The sequence below is a fragment of the Schistocerca piceifrons genome, chromosome 3 (assembly GCF_021461385.2).
Source record: "Schistocerca piceifrons isolate TAMUIC-IGC-003096 chromosome 3, iqSchPice1.1, whole genome shotgun sequence".
Classification (NCBI taxonomy): Eukaryota; Metazoa; Arthropoda; class Insecta; order Orthoptera; family Acrididae; genus Schistocerca; species Schistocerca piceifrons.
Window position 1 is genome coordinate 609,861,692 of NC_060140.1, and position 17,842 is coordinate 609,879,533.

Below are 17,842 nucleotides of genomic sequence, written 5' to 3' on the forward strand. Positions count from 1 at the left end.
ACCCCCCCACCTCTCTCTCTCTCTCTCTCTCTCTCTCTCTCTCTCTCTCTCTCTCTCTCTCTCCCCCCCCCCCCCCCAATATTTAAGATTCAAATCATTTTTTTCCAGTAGAGCTGGGACAGAACCAGACAGGAATGAAACTCCTCAAATTATTGTCTGCCATTATATTCTTACTACAGCAAAAACTACTGAATTTGTGACAACAATCCCAAGTAACTATTCACATCCAGTTGTCACTTATAATCATCTTACTGCTGTCAGCATTAACTATCACAGCATCAAAGCATAAATATTTCTCAGACTTACATCTGCATGAAAACTGACCAGAGCTTCATTTGTAGAATGGTTGCTAAGTATCTATTACTATGAAGTCAAATCAGAACTAAACCACAGAATTTCGCATGTCATCCATTGACTCATTAAGAAACCACATTGATGATGATGTAAGAGGATTTATTTATAACCATTTTAGCTATAAATAATACTAAACTTTCAAATACAAGTGCTGCCCCTGGAGTTAACACATGAGCTTTAAGAAACAACTGTCAGAATTCTTATTACTTTCATTCTTATGGTTATTTGGCAAATTCTTATCCTCTCCATAACATTTGAACACCCATTCTAAACAATATTTCTGATAGATGCATAACTTTCAGGCAGGAACATAAACAACCAGCTACTGTCACGTATACAAATTCAATATTCTTGTTTCTATACTGCGAATGTGGAAATGATACACAAGGTTTGTCCTTGTGAGTATAGGAGATCTTTAGATCCTGACACAACAGCGTTACACAGGAATAAGATTATGTCTGCTTGGCATCTCCAGGATTGCTATACCAAAAATTGAGCAGTAGAAGTTTCCCATTAAGATGGAAGCAGTTTTTCAATGATTCCAAATAACATTTTTCAATGAAGACAGTGAATTTTTGTGTTATGAACTAATTTCATTCCACTGATACAGTTGCAATTTATTTATATAAATATTGTTAGTTGATAAGAATATGCTTGAGATAATATCTTCTTTAACTCACTTCCACTTGAAAGTCTTACTGCACGCTCTAAGACACATTAGGGCTGCCGAAAACCTCAAAATACATGTACACTTGACAGCACACAAAATGGCTATGGTTGAAATTTGAATTATCCTCCATATTACACAGGAGTCAATCACATTATTGGTTGTACAGATCTGCTCATAAATGTAAAGAACACTAATGAGTGTGTGACAAAACAAGCTGGGATGTTTTTTTTTACTTCCTCTCTTGTTTTGCCATCTGCCTCCCTAAAATTCATTTTTTCACTTTTAACTAATTACCATTAACATACATGAACATAATCTGCATTTTCATACAAGAGAAAGGTTGGCCCTCAGTTTTAGAGAATATAATGCCAGGTCTAGTTTTGTGCCAAGATCTATGCATGTAATTGATTTTCTAATTTATTTCCACTATTCCTGGTTAATACTTTTGTAACAGGGTGAAATGAGTAATTGCTCCATAACTCAAATTCTATTGTTGACTTATAAACAAATATAAATTCTGTACTAACTGTAAACATTTGGAGGAACAACTAATAATATTCTTCAAGGATCTATCTGGCTCTATTCGAAAATATGTTAGCAAATCCAGCTCTTCATTAATTCCAAAGTAATTAACAGTTTTGTCAAAAGTATTGTTTGCGTAACAATATCTGTTAATTTCATCAAACAAATAATTCGGCCTAACTCTTGCAGTAGAAGAAACTGTTAAAAAGACACAATTTTTCGATGTATTCAGTTAATTTGATGAATTAAGTTTTAATAATAATTTCTATAAATTAAACATCAATCATTGTATAGTTTCAGTGCCTAGTATTATGAGGATATATACGGGCCCAATTTTTCGTCCCGAGCCGGTCAGTCCATGGCCGAGTTTCAGACAAGAAACTTGTGTTGTTTAGATCAATAACAATGCAGCAACTTAACGGTGAAATAAGTGTAACACAATTAGCTGTGTGTTAAAACAACGACAGTGTCTGTTCCATATGTACCTTTTTATTGTTCAAGAATTGTGAACCATGTGGCTAGACTTTTACTGCTCATAGATGTTCCACAGTAAACTACTGTAGCAGTATGTGGATGGTTGCCTGCAACCTATTAATGAGGCTTATTGAAAGTTAATGAATAGTGCACTATCCATATAACTGTGTATTAATGGGGGGTTGTGAACAGTGATAGTAAAGAACTGTGAAACGCAAATGTGCACATGTTGGCTACATCATTTAAAGTAGTCAGTGTTGAACTTCCAACACACATTTTTCAGCCAGTGTAGCAATGCAGTACATTGACACTGAGGACAATCAATGAGGAAATAAAGTAGACAAATGTCACAAGTGTAGTTACAAGAGTAATGCCTTTTTGGCACTTAACCACAGGACACTCCATCTAAAAACACACAAGAAAACTGCACCATGTCATTTGTAGCATTTCAGAGACAGTAAACAGAAAAATAAGGCATGTCACATTTCATTCACATAGTACTGTACCAGGCTTTAATTTAGGCTGTGATTCCCACAAGTCAATCTCTTTGTTGAATGTACAAGCCATTAACAGCAAAATGAGTAACTTCTACATGTGATACGAAAAGAGACTTCAGTGAAAGTAAGAAAATACAAACAAAATATGGAACATACCTTGCATTTTCAAATGTTGCAGATGGAGAACTGCCAATGGCACCAAAGCCTACACCCACAGCAAGACCCTCTGTAAACACATGGGTATAGATGTAAGTATAAATTATACATTGGAAATGTTTCTTACATATATTACCACACCTGAATTTGTCAAGAGGACAATATCTGTGTGTTTTTATAATAAGAATTATGTTTCAGGTTTTTCAACATCTGCCATCACAATCATCATCATCATCATCATCATCATCATCATCATCATCATCATCTATTCCCAACTTCACAATGTTTGGAACACGCATGTATAAACCACTTCCAGGTCATTCTATCCTTACATAGTTCTTGCCAATGTCTCTGAAGACATTTCTCACAAATATTATGAGGTCTTACTTTAGGTCTTTGGCATGAAGCACATCTTCCAAAATGTTGTTTCAGGTTCTTAGATGAGGGGTTGGTCTTCAGAAGACTTCAATTATGCTGCCCACATTCTCTCTATTTGCTTCTCCCAGTATATTCATACTGTAGACCAAATATCTCATTTCGGTTTGAGGGTGATTTCAAATTTATTTTTATCTTTATTACAATAATTTGAAATTGCTATCACCTGTCCTGTTGGTCAGAATTATCACTACCGGAAGTACATCTTTCAAAGCTATGTGCAATGTTTAAGAAGATGATTGCAGTGCAACATATAACTTTGTTAAAGTGATGTGTTGTGCAACATCTATAGCACCAATGAATGATGATTGCCACTTAGCCATGTGGGCTCAATAGTCAATTGATTTCCTCCCCCTGGGATTGTCCTCGCCTCTTTACTTTGGACCTCGTGAGTGGCGCACTCGGTGGCTCGAGGCTTTTGATGGTGTGGGAACCAATGGTCAAGCATGATGATGGTGGAGCATCTGGTTCACAAGCGGTCACTGTCTGTGCTGCCAAGAAGTTTCTGTTAGTGGCCATACTAGCACAGTTTGGAGCCAGTGGCTATGAGCAGTTACTTTTGCCTGTATCTGTACTTTTGATTTCAATGTAATGACAAGTGGTTTTTATAATTAATGGTAACTGCATATGAGAAGTTCTTCTGAACTTCAGTAAGTTCTTCTAAACTTCAGTGCATTTGGCCGATTGTATCTGTGCGTTAAATGATCACCGATTTTAATAACTGCCTGTTGAAAGCTGTTGTCTTGCTGCTTCCCTTTAAATATTACTGTTTGCTCTTTGTAAAAAAAGCTGTTCTTGGGTTTAGTGCAATAACAGGTGTTCTGAGACATTCAACTAACTTCTCTGTGAACTTACCTCTGCAGCTGACTATTCAGTCAGTGTTGTTTGTTTGTTGAAGGTCTGTACCATGATATCTATTTGACGGTAATTAATTAAAAGCCTGATAACTGTTTGAATAGAATTTGTTTGGTGCTGAACTTCATAATTTTTCTTTTCTTTTCCTCTAAACCTGCTGAACACTGTAGCAACCACGCATCACAGTTTCATCTATCAGCCACTAAGCATGTACTGCCCCTTTGACATCGAGGTCATCACAATCAGAGAACAAGCTTGGTCTGTTTCAAGGATGGGAAGGAAATTCGCCATACCATTTCAAAAGAATGATTCTGTAATTTGCCTGAAGCAATTTAGAGTAATCACAGAAAACCTAAATCTGGCTGCCTAATTGCAGATTTCAATGGGTGTCCTCCTGAATGTGAGTCCAATGTTCGCCATTTTTTTTTAGTTTGAATAGTGAATCCATAATTGTGTTCCGTTTGGGAGTTTTATCTTGTTTACGAATGAAATCTTCTGTAGATGAACACAGCACTTCTGCAGTGCAGGATGACAATAGCTTATTGTTTTATTACACTTCGTGATATCTGGTGGCTTGGCATCTTGTCCTGCCTGGGAGATGTGCTGTGCACATAGAACGACAAGTACTGAGACCAGCATTACGCCACGAATATGAAAAGAAGCTGAACTGTCACTCTAAAGAGAACTGTGATTCAAATTATACTGAGTGTGTGTAATGTATGAGGTATATTGTAATTGATAGATTACTATACTCACATATGAGAAGAAGCATTATTTATCAGTTCAGTAGCATGTCAAAAATTAGATAAGTACTTTCTGATTTTTAGCACAGATATAGCTGCAGTGAACAAGAAGTTATTTATCACAACTATATGGCTTTGTTGGATGATAATTCAACAGATATTAATCGATAATTTAAGGGTATCGGAGATAGCAACCTGTACTCATATAACATTTCCACATACAAGACACATCGTGGTGCATCTAAGTGATTAGTAAGATGGCTGAACGGTAACATAAAAAAATGTGTGGTGTGACAATATTCACAGTTCACAAAATCCTATGTAAGACAACATATTTCTTCCATTCAAGATAAATTTAAAGTGTAGTGTGGTTTCAAATACAAGTTATCGAAGATAGAAATTTGTGAAACAAATGTGGTGGCCTCAGCACCCCACATCTCTGCACAGTGAACTGGCCACACCACTGCAGGAATTTACAAGCAGCACAACAACACAATACCTGCAGAAGATTACAAGTGTGTTCTTAGACTGGTTCAACAATAGAATCAGAGTACTTGGACAATAGTTGCTAAGCATTTAATTGTATAAAGTAAATCAGTGTTTCGACCACACCAGTCATGCTTATTCACTACATGTACTTCATGTTTCATGCTGAAGTGAAATATTGTGGGAATATGATGAAGTTACAATTAGATGATTACTTAAAAAAAAAACTAGTAGTGTAAAATTTTTCGGTTCTGTTGCTGAATTAAAAAACAAAAACAAAAAGAGAATGATAATTAAAGAAAGGAAAGAAGACAAAGAAGACATTGCATCTGAGGGAGTTAGCACATGAAAGTAATTAAGTTTTCTTCATTCCTGATAGGGCATCAAACTTGCAATTGGTGTCTGCAGATTGAGCTTTGTGCCAGTTACCATGGAAAAACCATAATAATAATGATAATGGTGGTGGTGATGACACTGCGGCCTAAAATACACAAATATAAATGTTTTTAAAAACTGTTACAATTTAATATTTTCTGTCAAAATTCGTAAAATATGTGTATGTGAATTATTGTACTGAACCACACATATACTACCTGATCAAAAGTATCCGAACACCAAGTATCGGCCAAGAGAGCTCAATGACTTTTCATATGGACTAGTAATTGGATGTCACATGAGTAACAAATCTCCATCAGGGGCATTTCAACCCTTCTAAAGCTGCCCAAGTCACCTTTTGGTGAAATGTAATGGAACAACCACAGCTAATCCAAGACCAGGCAGATATCACTCCTGTACTCACAGGCATGGACTGTCAAGCACTGTGAAGGGTGCTTGCAAAAAAATGCATGAAATCAGTGGGAAGAATCACTTGCTGTACAGTGTGTACCCAGATGTATATTCGACCTGGAGTCTCACTGACTGGAATAGAATTGTCTTCAGGTCTGAGTCCAGCTTTGAACTGAGCCTCAATGACCAGTGAAGATATGTCTGGAGGCACCCCGGACAGTGGTACGATATCAATCAGACTACCACCCACCACATAGCCCTACACAACCAGGACTGAAGGTCTGAGGTACCATTTCTTTTCATAGAAGGGCCCCTTTGGTTGTCATCCCCAATACCCTTACAGCATAGCAGTATGTCGACAGTTTTCTATACTTCATTTTGTTGTTGTTCTTGGGAAGCCATCCTGGACTTACACTTCAGAAAGATAATGCCTGCAGCATGCACTGCCTGTCTCCATGCTTGCCAAATGCTACCTTGGCCAGCAAGGTCACCAGGTCTCTCGCCAACTGAGAATGTTTGGAGTATTATGAGCAGGGCTCTCCACTCACTTCGGGATTTTGATGCGCTAACTTGCCAATTGGACAGAATTTGGCACAATATCCTTCAGGAGGACATTCAACAACTCTATCAATCAATGCCAAGCCAAATAACTGCTTGATTAGGGTTGGTGGTGGACCAATGCATTATTGACTTGCTCAATTTGTGAAGCTCTTTCTTTTGAATGAATCATCCATTTCGATAATTCCTTCATCATGTGTCAGAGAAAGAAAGAGAGAGAGAGAGAGAGAGAGAGAGAGAGAGAGACTGCAGTTGCACTGGATGTTATGGAGACGAAAAAGCATGAAGGACTGGATGACGACTGTCTCGGGCTTTGTGGGTCAACTAATACTTCACGCAAAAGATAAAGAACTTTTATTTTTTTCTTTTGCTACATGTGTCTAGAAGTGAGAATACACTATGTGTAAGCACTCATCTAAAATACTGACAGACAACACTTGGCAACAGGAAGGATAATATTACATTTGTCCCCGTATGAAGTTTGTCATGAAGAACCAGATGCAATTTGAACATAACAGTAGATTCATATTATAATACTAGGAAGAAAAATGGCCTGAACTATCCACAAGTTAAACTTCCTTTCTCACAACATAAAAGTAAAGACCCATAAAAATATTTATCAGCTTGATTTGAGTAAATATGCTCGGGATTAATGAAACTAGTTTTGAAAGCACATTTTGAAAACATTTGTGCTTGACAGCTTATCCTGTTCCAGGGGTGAACATATGAAAAGTTAATATCAATGTGTAGTTTGGTAACATTTATTGAATATCACTGTGGATTAAGGTTACAAACAAGTTTTATAATTAATGTTCAGTCACATTCAAAACACCTTGCTAAATAATTATGAAATGTAGGAGTCTAAGCTTGCTAAGCTTGTGAAAAATGTGCCAAAGGTGTTTTGTCTGCAGCAAAGTATGGACATAAATGGATTTAGTGTGTCCAACTGCTTGCTGCCTGAATTGCATAATTACTAAAGCCCACAGTGTTAGTACTTTTATGTAAACATGCATCATCATGTAGATATTCATACACTCCACTTACATGTTTCTATACAGTGATGGCTTGTAAAGCCAATCCAAAGACTGGTTTGATGCATTTCTCCATGCTACCCTATCCTGTGCAAGCCTCTTCATCTTCAAATAATTTCTGCTTATTGCATTTATCACTTGGGCTCCTAATGATGATCCCTTGATGTTCCAGAATGTGCCCTATCAAATAATCCCTTCTTTGAGTCATGTTATGCCACAAATTTCTTTTCTCCCCAGTCCTATTCTGTTCCTTCTCTTTGGTTACATGATCTACCCATCAAACTTCAGAATTCTTCCATAGCAAACACCACATTTCAAAAGCTTCTGTTTTCTTCTTGTCTGGCATGTTTATCACCCACATTTCACTTCCGTGTGTGCCTGTAATCCTGACAAATAACTTCAGAAAAGATTTCCTAACACACACAAAAAAAAACTACATCTGATGTTAACAAACTTTTATATCCTCTCTGTTTTTGCCATCGTAAGTTATTTTACGGCCCACATATCAAAACTCAACAACTACTTTTGGTGTCCCATTTCCTAATTTAATTCCTTCAGCATCGCCTGGTTTAATTCGACTATGTTCCATTATCCTTGTTTTGCTTTTGTTGATATTCATCTTATATTCTTATTTCAAAACACTGTCTATTCCATTCAACTGTTCTTCAAAGTCCTTTACTGTCTTTGATAGAATTACAATGCCATCAGCAAACTGTAAAGTTTTTCTCTCTTCTCCCTGAACTTCAATTCCTTCTCCGAGATATTCTTTGGTTTCCTTCACTGGTTACTCATTGTACAGATTGAGTAATACTGGAAATTGGCTACAGCCCTGTCTCACAACCTTCTCAACCATTGCTTCCCTTTCATGCCCCTCGGCTCACATAACTGCCATCTGGTATTTGTACAAGTTTTAAATAGCCTTTGTTTCCTGTGTTTAACCAATACTACCTTCAGTATTTCAAATAGTGTACTCCTGTGAACACTGTCAAAAGCTTTCTCTAACCCTACAAAAGCTATGAACATACGTTAGTCTTTTCTTATATTTTTCCTGAATCTAAACTGATCCTCCCTGAGGTCGGCATCTGCCAATCTTTTACTGTTGTGTAAATAATTTGTATTAGTATTTTGCAACCATGACTTAGTACATTGATACTTCGGTAATATTTACACCTGTCAGCACATGCTTTCTTTGAATTGGAATTGCCTATCTCTTACATCTTCCATAACAGGCAGAACTGTTTTGTTACGGATGGGTGTCCCAAGGATATTGGTAGTTCTGATGGAATATCATCCACTCTAGGTGCCTTATTTTGACTTAGGTCTTTCAGTTGTCTGTCAAATTCTTCTCGCAGTATCGTATCTCCCATTTCATCTTCCCCTATGTCCTCTTTCTTTTCAATAATATCAACTTCAAGTACATTTCCCTTGGGTAGTCACTCCATAAAGTCCTTCACAACCTTTCAGCTTTCCGTTCTTAGCACCAAGTGAGCTGTCGATATTCATACAACTGCATCTCTTTTGTAGAAAGACCTCTTCAGTTTTCCTACAGATGATATCTACCTTGCCTCCATTGATGTGTACTTCTATATCCTTATATCTATCATTTAGTCATTCCTGTTTAGCCATTTGACACTTCATGTCGACATCATTCTTTAGACGTTTATGTTCTCTTTTGCCTGCTTCATTAGCTGCATTTTTATATTTTCTCCTTTAATCCATTAAATTCAACATATCCAGTGATACTCAAGGATTTCTATTAGACTTTATCTTTTTACCTATTTAATCCTCTGCTTCCTTCACTATTTCATCTCTCAAAGGAACCCATTCAACTTCTGCTATATGCCTTTCCCTTGCTGTAGTCATTTAGTCACTCATTGCCTAATGCTGCCTTTGAAACTTTCAACCGCCTTTGGTTCTTTCAACTTATCCAGGTCCCGTCTCCTTCATTTACTACCTCTTTGCAATTTCTTCAGGTTTAATCTACAGTTCATAAACAGTACCCATCTACCCTTCAAAACGTCTTACAGGTTAAAATATCTGCCTGCAAAATCTGTCTTACCATTATACAATCAATCAGAAACCTTCTAGTCCCTCCAGGTCCCTTATGATCAAATTCTACCAGGTGGCTTCTCCTTTCATTCGTTTCCCTTAGCCCATATTCACCTACTATATTTGCTTCTCTTCCTTTTCCTTCCATCAAATTCCAGTCCCTCCTCAAAATTAAATTTTCGCCTCCCTTAACCACCTGAATAACTTCTTTTATCTCATCAAACATTTCACCAATCTCTTCGTCATCTGCAAAGCTAGCTGGCATATAAACTTGTACTACGGAGTCGTGTGAGCTTCGTGTCTGTCTTGGGTATGATAATGCGTTTGCTATACTGTTAATAGTAGATTACCTGCATTCCTACTTTCTTATTCGTTAACAGACATACTCCTGCATTACCCCTATTTGATTTTCTATTTATAACCGTGTACTCACCTGACCAGAAGTCCTATTCCTCCTGCCATCAAACTTCACTAATTCCAAATACATCTGACTTCAACCTATCCATTTCCCTTTTTAACTTTTCTAACCTATCTGGATCACTAAGGGAATAGAAACATAGAATGCCATTATGTTTCTCCTTGTAATACTTTTTGATAGTGGCTTCGCAGAAAGTCCCTTTCATGATATTTTGAATTGAAAGCTGATCTGTCAAAATTAATTATGTCATAAATAAATGTTGTAGGAAAGTTCTGGTAGAATCTAAATACTTTAATGAGCTGTCGATAGGAACACACAGAAAGAAATAAACCTTGCTAGCTTTTGGAAGAATCAGTTTTTGACCTAGAGTAAAATGTGTGTGTGTGCACAACCCTGGCCCCCCACACACACACACCTAGGCCCCTACATGTCTACACAAATAGTGCCAGTGCTGCGTTTCACCAGCTGGTCTACACTGTGGTGGGGATTTGTGAAAGATGGGGTGGACTGGGGGGTGGGGGGGGGGGGGGAGGCAAGAGGCAGGGAGAAGGGTTGAGGGGATAGGTGACTAGTGGCTCAGAGGGAGGCAGTTGGTTTGCCAGATAGGAATGTGGGAAGAAGAGGTGAGGCACAGTTGTTGGAGCTAGCGGGGAATGGTGCACAATGAAGATAACGTGGGGGCATGAATTGGGAGGGGTGACGGGACAGGGGAAAGGGAAAGTGTTGGGTGGAGTGTGCAGAGATGGTGTGTTACTGGAGATTGAGTCCAAGATAACTACAGAAGTGATGGATGTGTAACAAGGATAACTGCCATCTGCGTAGTTCAGAGAAACTGGTGGTTTAGCAAAGGATCCAAGTGGTACAGGTTGTGAACAACCACTGAAACTGAGTATGTTGTGCTAAGCTGCATGTTGTGCCGCTGCATGGTCAACTTTTTTCTTGGCAACATTTTGGCAGTCGCCATTCATATTGGTGCACAGATGGTTGTTAGTCATATCAGAATAAAAACTGTGCAGCATTTGCAACAGAGTTGGTATGTGAAATGGCTGCTTTCACAGATGGGCTGCCTTTTGATGGGGTAAGATAGGCCTGTGATAGGACTGGATTAGAAAGTGCTGGATGGGTGTCTGGGCAAGTCTTGCTAGATGTTCTACATGTGGCAAGGGGTTAGGACTGGGAGTGGGAGTTGGAATGGCATAGGGGTTAACTAGGGTGTTGTGTGGGTTGGGAGGGCGATGGAACACCACTTTGGGAAGAGTGGTGGTGGGGGGATCTTGGGTAAGATGTCTCTCATTTCAGAGCATGATGAGAGATAATCTGTCCTGATTAAGGATATGGTTCAGTTCTTCCAGTCCTCTTTCATACAACGGAGGCACTCCTTTTTAGCTGATTCTTGGGAGGGGTGGAGGTGCATGGGGATATGTTATGGGAAATCTGATTGTGGACTCAGTCTGGAGGTTAGTGCCTGCCTGTGAAGGCCTTGCTGAGACATTCAACACACTGGGTAAGGCAGTTCTCATCACTGCAGATACAGCGTCCATGAGTGGCTATGCTGTATGGGAGGAACTTTTGAGTGTGGAGGGGACGGCAGTAGTCAAAATGCAGGTACTGTTGGTGGTTAGTTGGTTAAATGTGTATGTGTGAATGGAGCCATCAGAGAGCTGAAGGTCAGCATCCAAGAAGGTAGCACATTGAGTTGAGGAGGACCAGGCCAAGTCGATAGCGAGCAGGTGTTGAGGCTGTGAAGGAATGGGGGTAGGGTGTCTTGTCCCTGAGTTCGGAGCATGAACATATCATCAATGAACCTGAACCAAACTAGGGGTGGGAGTTTTGGGAGGTTAGAAAGGTTTCCTCTGGATGGTCCCACATACAGATTGGCATTGGAATGTGCCATGTGGGAGTCCAAGGCTGTGCCACAGATTTGTTTGTATACCTTCTCCTCGAAGGAAAAGTAGTAGTGAGTCAGGATATAGTAGGTAAGGTGTACAAAGAATGATGTGAGGGGTTCAGAGTCTGAAGGACATGGTGAGAGATAGTGTTCAATAGCAGCAAGGCCATCAATGGGCATGAAACTACAGTGACAAGTATGATGTGGTAAAGTGTGGTGAGGGGGTCACAGTTGGAAGTCAGTATGAAATGGGAGTGGTAAGTTCCAGTGTTGGGATTAGGTTGGCGGGATTGGTGGCATGGGAGTATTTCACTGTGGGGATCAGGAGAAGGCAAGTAGGGTTTTAAGAATAATAAGAAGGTTAAACTGGAGTGTGGTGCATAAGGTGAGGCCTTTGGAGGTTTCTGGTAGAAATTTTAACAACACTGTTTTGGGCTTGCTTGGGTTCTGGGTTTTGTGGAGCATTGGGAGGAAGTTTAGGAGGACATGGTAAATTGGAAAAGTCAGCTAGGCAGGGGCTGGGTACTGTGAGGGGTTGATGAGGTGGTTCACCGTGAGTAGGTTGGGTGTCCATGGATAGAACCACATCCTGGGAGCAACTGGTGAACTTCCAGGAATTCCTTACTTCCAATTTAGACTCACCATCCTTCCCCATGTATCTTCCTAAGAACACTAACCTTACAACAGACGAAAGGAGACCCATACACAGCAGATCCTGGCCTAATCATGCTCCCTGCAAAGACTCTACCAGGGTTGTGATGAGTCAGTGACTACCCGACTGAAGAGGCCTCTGCAAACTTTCTTGACTTTTCTGCCTAGAAGATTGGCCATAGAGATCCCATCCTAGAAGTATAATATCACCTCTGACCCCTACTAAAATTCACAGGTTTTCTCTGGCCTTTCCTTGAACCAATCTACCCCCCCCCCCCCCTTCCAACCCTATTTACAACCTGCACACCAATCTTTTCCATGCTCCCTAAAATCCAACAATCCTGGGTGCCCCATTGTAGCTGGCTATTCTGCTCCTGCTGAAACAACCTCTGCTTCTGTTGACCAACACCTCCAGCCAACAGCCAGAAATCTAGCCTCCCACATCAAAGATAATAACTACTTTCTCCAACAAGTCTCCTCCACCACCCAAACCCACGATCTCATTCCTTATACACCCTACCAGCTATATCCTGACTCAAAACTACCTTTCCTTTGAAGAGAAAGTATACAAACAAATTCACAGCACAGTCATAGGCACCCTCATCAGCCAATATGACACTGGACTGGACCGACTGAACCACACATTTCACCAGGGTTTTGATTATTTCTTAGTGTGCCCTGGAATGAGAAACATCCTACCAAACTGGTGTTCAATTGCCCACCCAACCCACACAACATTCTAGCCCATCACTATGCCACTCCCACTCCCAAACCCTTGCCAAAGAGATTGTATTCCTGTGGTAAACCAATGTGCAAGACCTGCTCAATCCATCCATGCAGCACTTCCTACTCCAGTCTTGTCACAGGCCTATCCTATCCCATCAGAAGGTGGGCCACTTGTGAAAGCAGCCATGTCATAAACCAACTCTGTTGCAAACACTGCACAGCTTTTTGCGTTGGTATGAGTGCCAACTAGCAGTCCATCAGGATGAATGGCCACTGTCAAACTGTTGCCATGAACAAAGTTGACTACCCATTGGCAACAACACGCAGCTGAGCACAACAATTCAATTTCAATGGCTGCTTCACAATCCAGACCATCTAGATCCTTTCCTCCACCACCAGCTTCTCTGAACTATCCAGATGGGAGTTATCGTTGCAATACATTCTTCTCTCATGTAATCATCTTGGCCTCAATCTCTGGTAATCCATCATCCCCACACACTCCACCCAACAGTTTCCCTTTGCCCTGTCCTGTCAGTCCCTCCATTTCATGTTCCTGCATCATCTTCAGTGTGTACCGCAATCCACCAACTCCTACAACCTTGTAGCACATACCTAACTTGTATGTCTGCCACCCCTCTCTCTGTATTACTAGTCAGCAAACTGACTGCCTCCCTCTGTGCCACTAGCCAGCATCAGCCACAAGCCATCTCCCTGCCTCTCACCTCTCTCTCCCTCTACACACCCTACCTGACACAACTCCCACCATAAACTAGGCCATCTGCTGAAACACAGTACCAGCACTGCTTTTATGGCCAGCAAGTTGTAATGGCATAGGCGTGCGTGCACATTTGTTTGTGCTTGCATTTCTACATCTATCTCTGCATCTACATCTACATCTACATGGATACCCTGCAAATCACATTTAAGTGCCTCACAGAGGGTTCACTGAACCACCTTCACAATAATTCTCTATTACTCCAATCTCGTATAGCACACAGAAAAAATGAACACCCGTATTTTTCCATGCAAACTCTGATTTCCCTTATTTTATTATGATGATTGTTTCTTCCTATGTAGGTTGGCGTTAACAAAATATTTTCGCATTTGGAGGAGAAAGTTGGTGATTGCAATTCTGTGAGAAGATTCCGCCACAGCAAAAAATGCCTCTGTTTTAATGATGTCCACCCCCATCATGCATCATTTTTGTGACACTCACTCCCATATTTCGCAATAATACATAACATGCTGCCCTTCTTTGAACTTGCTCGATGTACTCTGTCAATCCTATCCGGACAAGCATAGGATAGGCAGTCTCGTTAGTAGATCTGTCACATTTTCTAAGTGTTCTACCAATAAAACACAGTCTTCGGTTAGCCTTCAGGGTCACAACATTTTCTGTGTGTTCCTTCCAATTCAAGTTGTTCATAATTGTAATTCCCGGGTATTTAGTTGAATTTCTGACCCTTAGATTTTACAGACTTATTGTGCAACCGAAGTTTAATGAACTCCTTTTAGCACTCATGTGGATGACCTCACACTTTTCATTATTTAGGGACAATTGCCAATTTTCGCACCATACAGATATATTTTCTGAATCGTTTTGCAATTTGTTTTGATCTTTTGCAGGTCAACAAATGACAGCATCATCTGCAAACAACCTAAGATGGCTGCTCAGATTGTCTCCCAAATCATTTATATAGTTAAGAAACAGCGAAGGACCTTGGGGAATGCCAAAAATCACTTGTTTTACTCAATTACTTTCCATCAATTACTACGAACTGTGACCTCTCTGAAAGGAAACCAGTCACATAGCTGAGATGATATTCCATAAGCACACAATTTCACTGCAAGCTGCTTGTGTGGTACAGTGTCAAAAGCCTTCTGGAAATCTAGAAATACAGAATCCATTTGAAATCCTTTGTCAATAGCACTCACCACTATGTGAGTAAAGTGCTAGTTGTGTTTTCTAAATCCGTGTTCACTGTGTGTCAATAGACTGTTCTTGTCGAGGAAAATCATAATGTTTGAATACTATGTGTGTTCCAAACTTCTGCTGCATGTCAACATTAATGATATGTGCCTGTAATTTAGTGGATTACTCCTACTACTTTTCTTGAATATTGGTGTGACCTGTGCAACTTTCCAGTCTTTGGGTACGGATCTTTTGTCGAGCGAACTGTTGTATATCATTGTTACATAAGGAGCTACTTCATCAGCATACTCTGAAAGGAACCTAACTGGTATACAGTCTGGACTGAAAGACTTGCTTTTGTTAAATAATTTAAGTTGCTTCACTACTCCAAGGATATCTACTTCCACGTTACTCATGTTGGCAGCTGTTCTTGATTCAAATTCTGGAATATGTACTTTGTCTTCTTTGGTGAAGGAATTTCGGAAGGCTGTGTTTTGTACTCTGCTTCAGCTGCACTGTCATCAATAGTATTTCTATTACTATCGCATAGAGAAGGCATTGCTTGTGTCTTGCGGATAGCATACCTCACATATGACCAGAATCTCTTTGGATTTTCTGCCAGGTTTCGAGACAAAGTTTCATTGTGGAAACTATTATAAGCATTTTGCATTGAAGTCTGCACTAAATTCTGAGATTCTGTGCCAATCTTGGAGATTTTGCGTCCATTTAAATTTGCCATGTTTTTTTCCCCCCTGCAACAGTGTTCTGACCCATTTTGTGTATCAAGGAGGATCAGCTCAGTCATTTGTTAACTTATTTGGTATAAATCTCTCAATTGTTGCTGACAGTATTTCTTTGAATTCAAGCCACATCTGGTCTACATGTAGACTTAATTTGGAAGAAGGGGAGATTGTCTCTCAGGAAGGCATCAAGTGAATTTTTATCTGCTTTTCCGAGTAGGTATATTTTTTGTTTATTATTGGAGGAGTTGGGTGTTATAATATTCAATCTCGCTACAACAAGCCTGTGTTCACTAATCCCTGTATCCATTTTGATGCCTGTTATTAGTTCAGGATTATTTGTTGCTAAGAGATCAAGTGTGATTTCACAACCATTTACTGTTTGCGTGAGCTCATGAACTAACTGCTCGAAAAAATTTTCAGAGAATGTATTTAGCAGTTTCAGATGATGTTTTATGCATATTTCTCAATTTAGACATGTATTTTTGCCAGCATATCAAGAGTAAATTAAAGTCACCACCACCACTGTATGAGTCAGATACGTGTTTCAAATTAAAATCGAGTTTTCTTTGAATCTTCAACAATTGTATCATCTGTATTGGAAAGTCGGTAAAAGGATCCAATTATTATTTTATTCCAGTTGCCAAGAGTGACCTCTGCCCATACCAGCTCACCAGCTCACCGGAGCTATCTACTTCAATTTCGTGACTAGATAAACTACTTCTAACACCAACACACATGCCACCACCAACTGTATTTAGCCTATCCTTTCAGAACATCATTAGGTTCTACGTAAAAATATCAGCTGAACTTATCTCCAGCTTCAGCCAGCTTCCAGTGCCTGTAATGATTTGAGCATCTACATTCTTCCTGTGTTCGGCCTGCAACCTTTGAGACTGTGTGTGTGTGTGTGTGTGTGTGTGTGTGTGTGTGTGTGTGTGTGTGTGTGTGTGTGTGCTCACTTGTGCACATGGGCTTGTCAATGATTCAACACTTCTGCTTTTCAGTGAGTGGTCCCCCTTTACCCTAAAAATATATAAAAAATACTTAGTTTAATGGTGTCTATTTGGAGTGGATGTTTCCAAATATACTATGTCATGTGATTCACCTTCAAGTAAATCTTCATGATGAATAAGGTCCTGTACTATGCAAAAACAAATAATGCAGTTCAATATGTATGTATGTTCAAGAAAGTACTATGTAAGGAGCAGACATTGTAGGTTTGCTTCTGAGTTGCCTCTTCCTTCAATATTTTTTAGATAACTGCTGTTTACTTCCAGGTTGTCGGTTGCCATAGTTTATACACCCAGTTCTTATTCGAGTCATTCCCTGGCTGAAAACACTAACCATAACTATCAAACAATGGTAAATCCAGATTAAATGTAACAATATTATGAAAAGAAAAGCTACTCACCACATAGTGGAGATGCTGAGTCGCAGATAGGCGCAACAAAAAGACTGTCACAAATAAAGCTTTCGGTCAGTAAGGCATTCATCAACAACAGATGACATGCACGCACACGCGCTCGCGCCCGCAGGCGAGCCCAAGGCCCCCCCCCCCCCCCCCCCCCCCCCCCGCCCCACACACACACAAATGCAACTCTCACACGACTGCAATCTCAGGCAACTGAAACCACACTGCAAGCAGCAGCACCAGTGCATGATGGCGGTGGTGACTGGGTGGGGATACGGAGGAGGCTGGGTTGGGGAGGAGAAGGGGTAGTGTGGTACGGGTGGCGGACAGTGAAGTGCTGCAGGTTAGATGGAGGGCTGGGGAGTGGTGGTGAGCAGGTGGAGGAAGTAGTGGAAAAGGAGAGAAATAAAAAGACTGTGTGTGTTGGTGGAATGCAGCTGTGTAATGCTGGAATGGGAACAGGGAAGGGGCTGGAGG

General features: G+C 40.1%; 1 protein-coding gene across 3 annotated transcripts in view; it reads right to left on the reverse strand.

The window, feature by feature from the left end:
- Positions 1-17,842, reverse strand: part of LOC124789392 (zinc transporter ZIP11) — a 431,807-nt gene that overhangs the window by 321,714 nt on the left and 92,251 nt on the right. For all 3 annotated transcript variants that reach the window (XM_047256725.1, XM_047256724.1, XM_047256726.1), the window contains one exon: positions 2,674-2,743. In XM_047256725.1, coding sequence (XP_047112681.1) covers positions 2,674-2,743 — 70 coding nt within the window. The remainder of the gene's footprint in view (positions 1-2,673; positions 2,744-17,842) is intronic.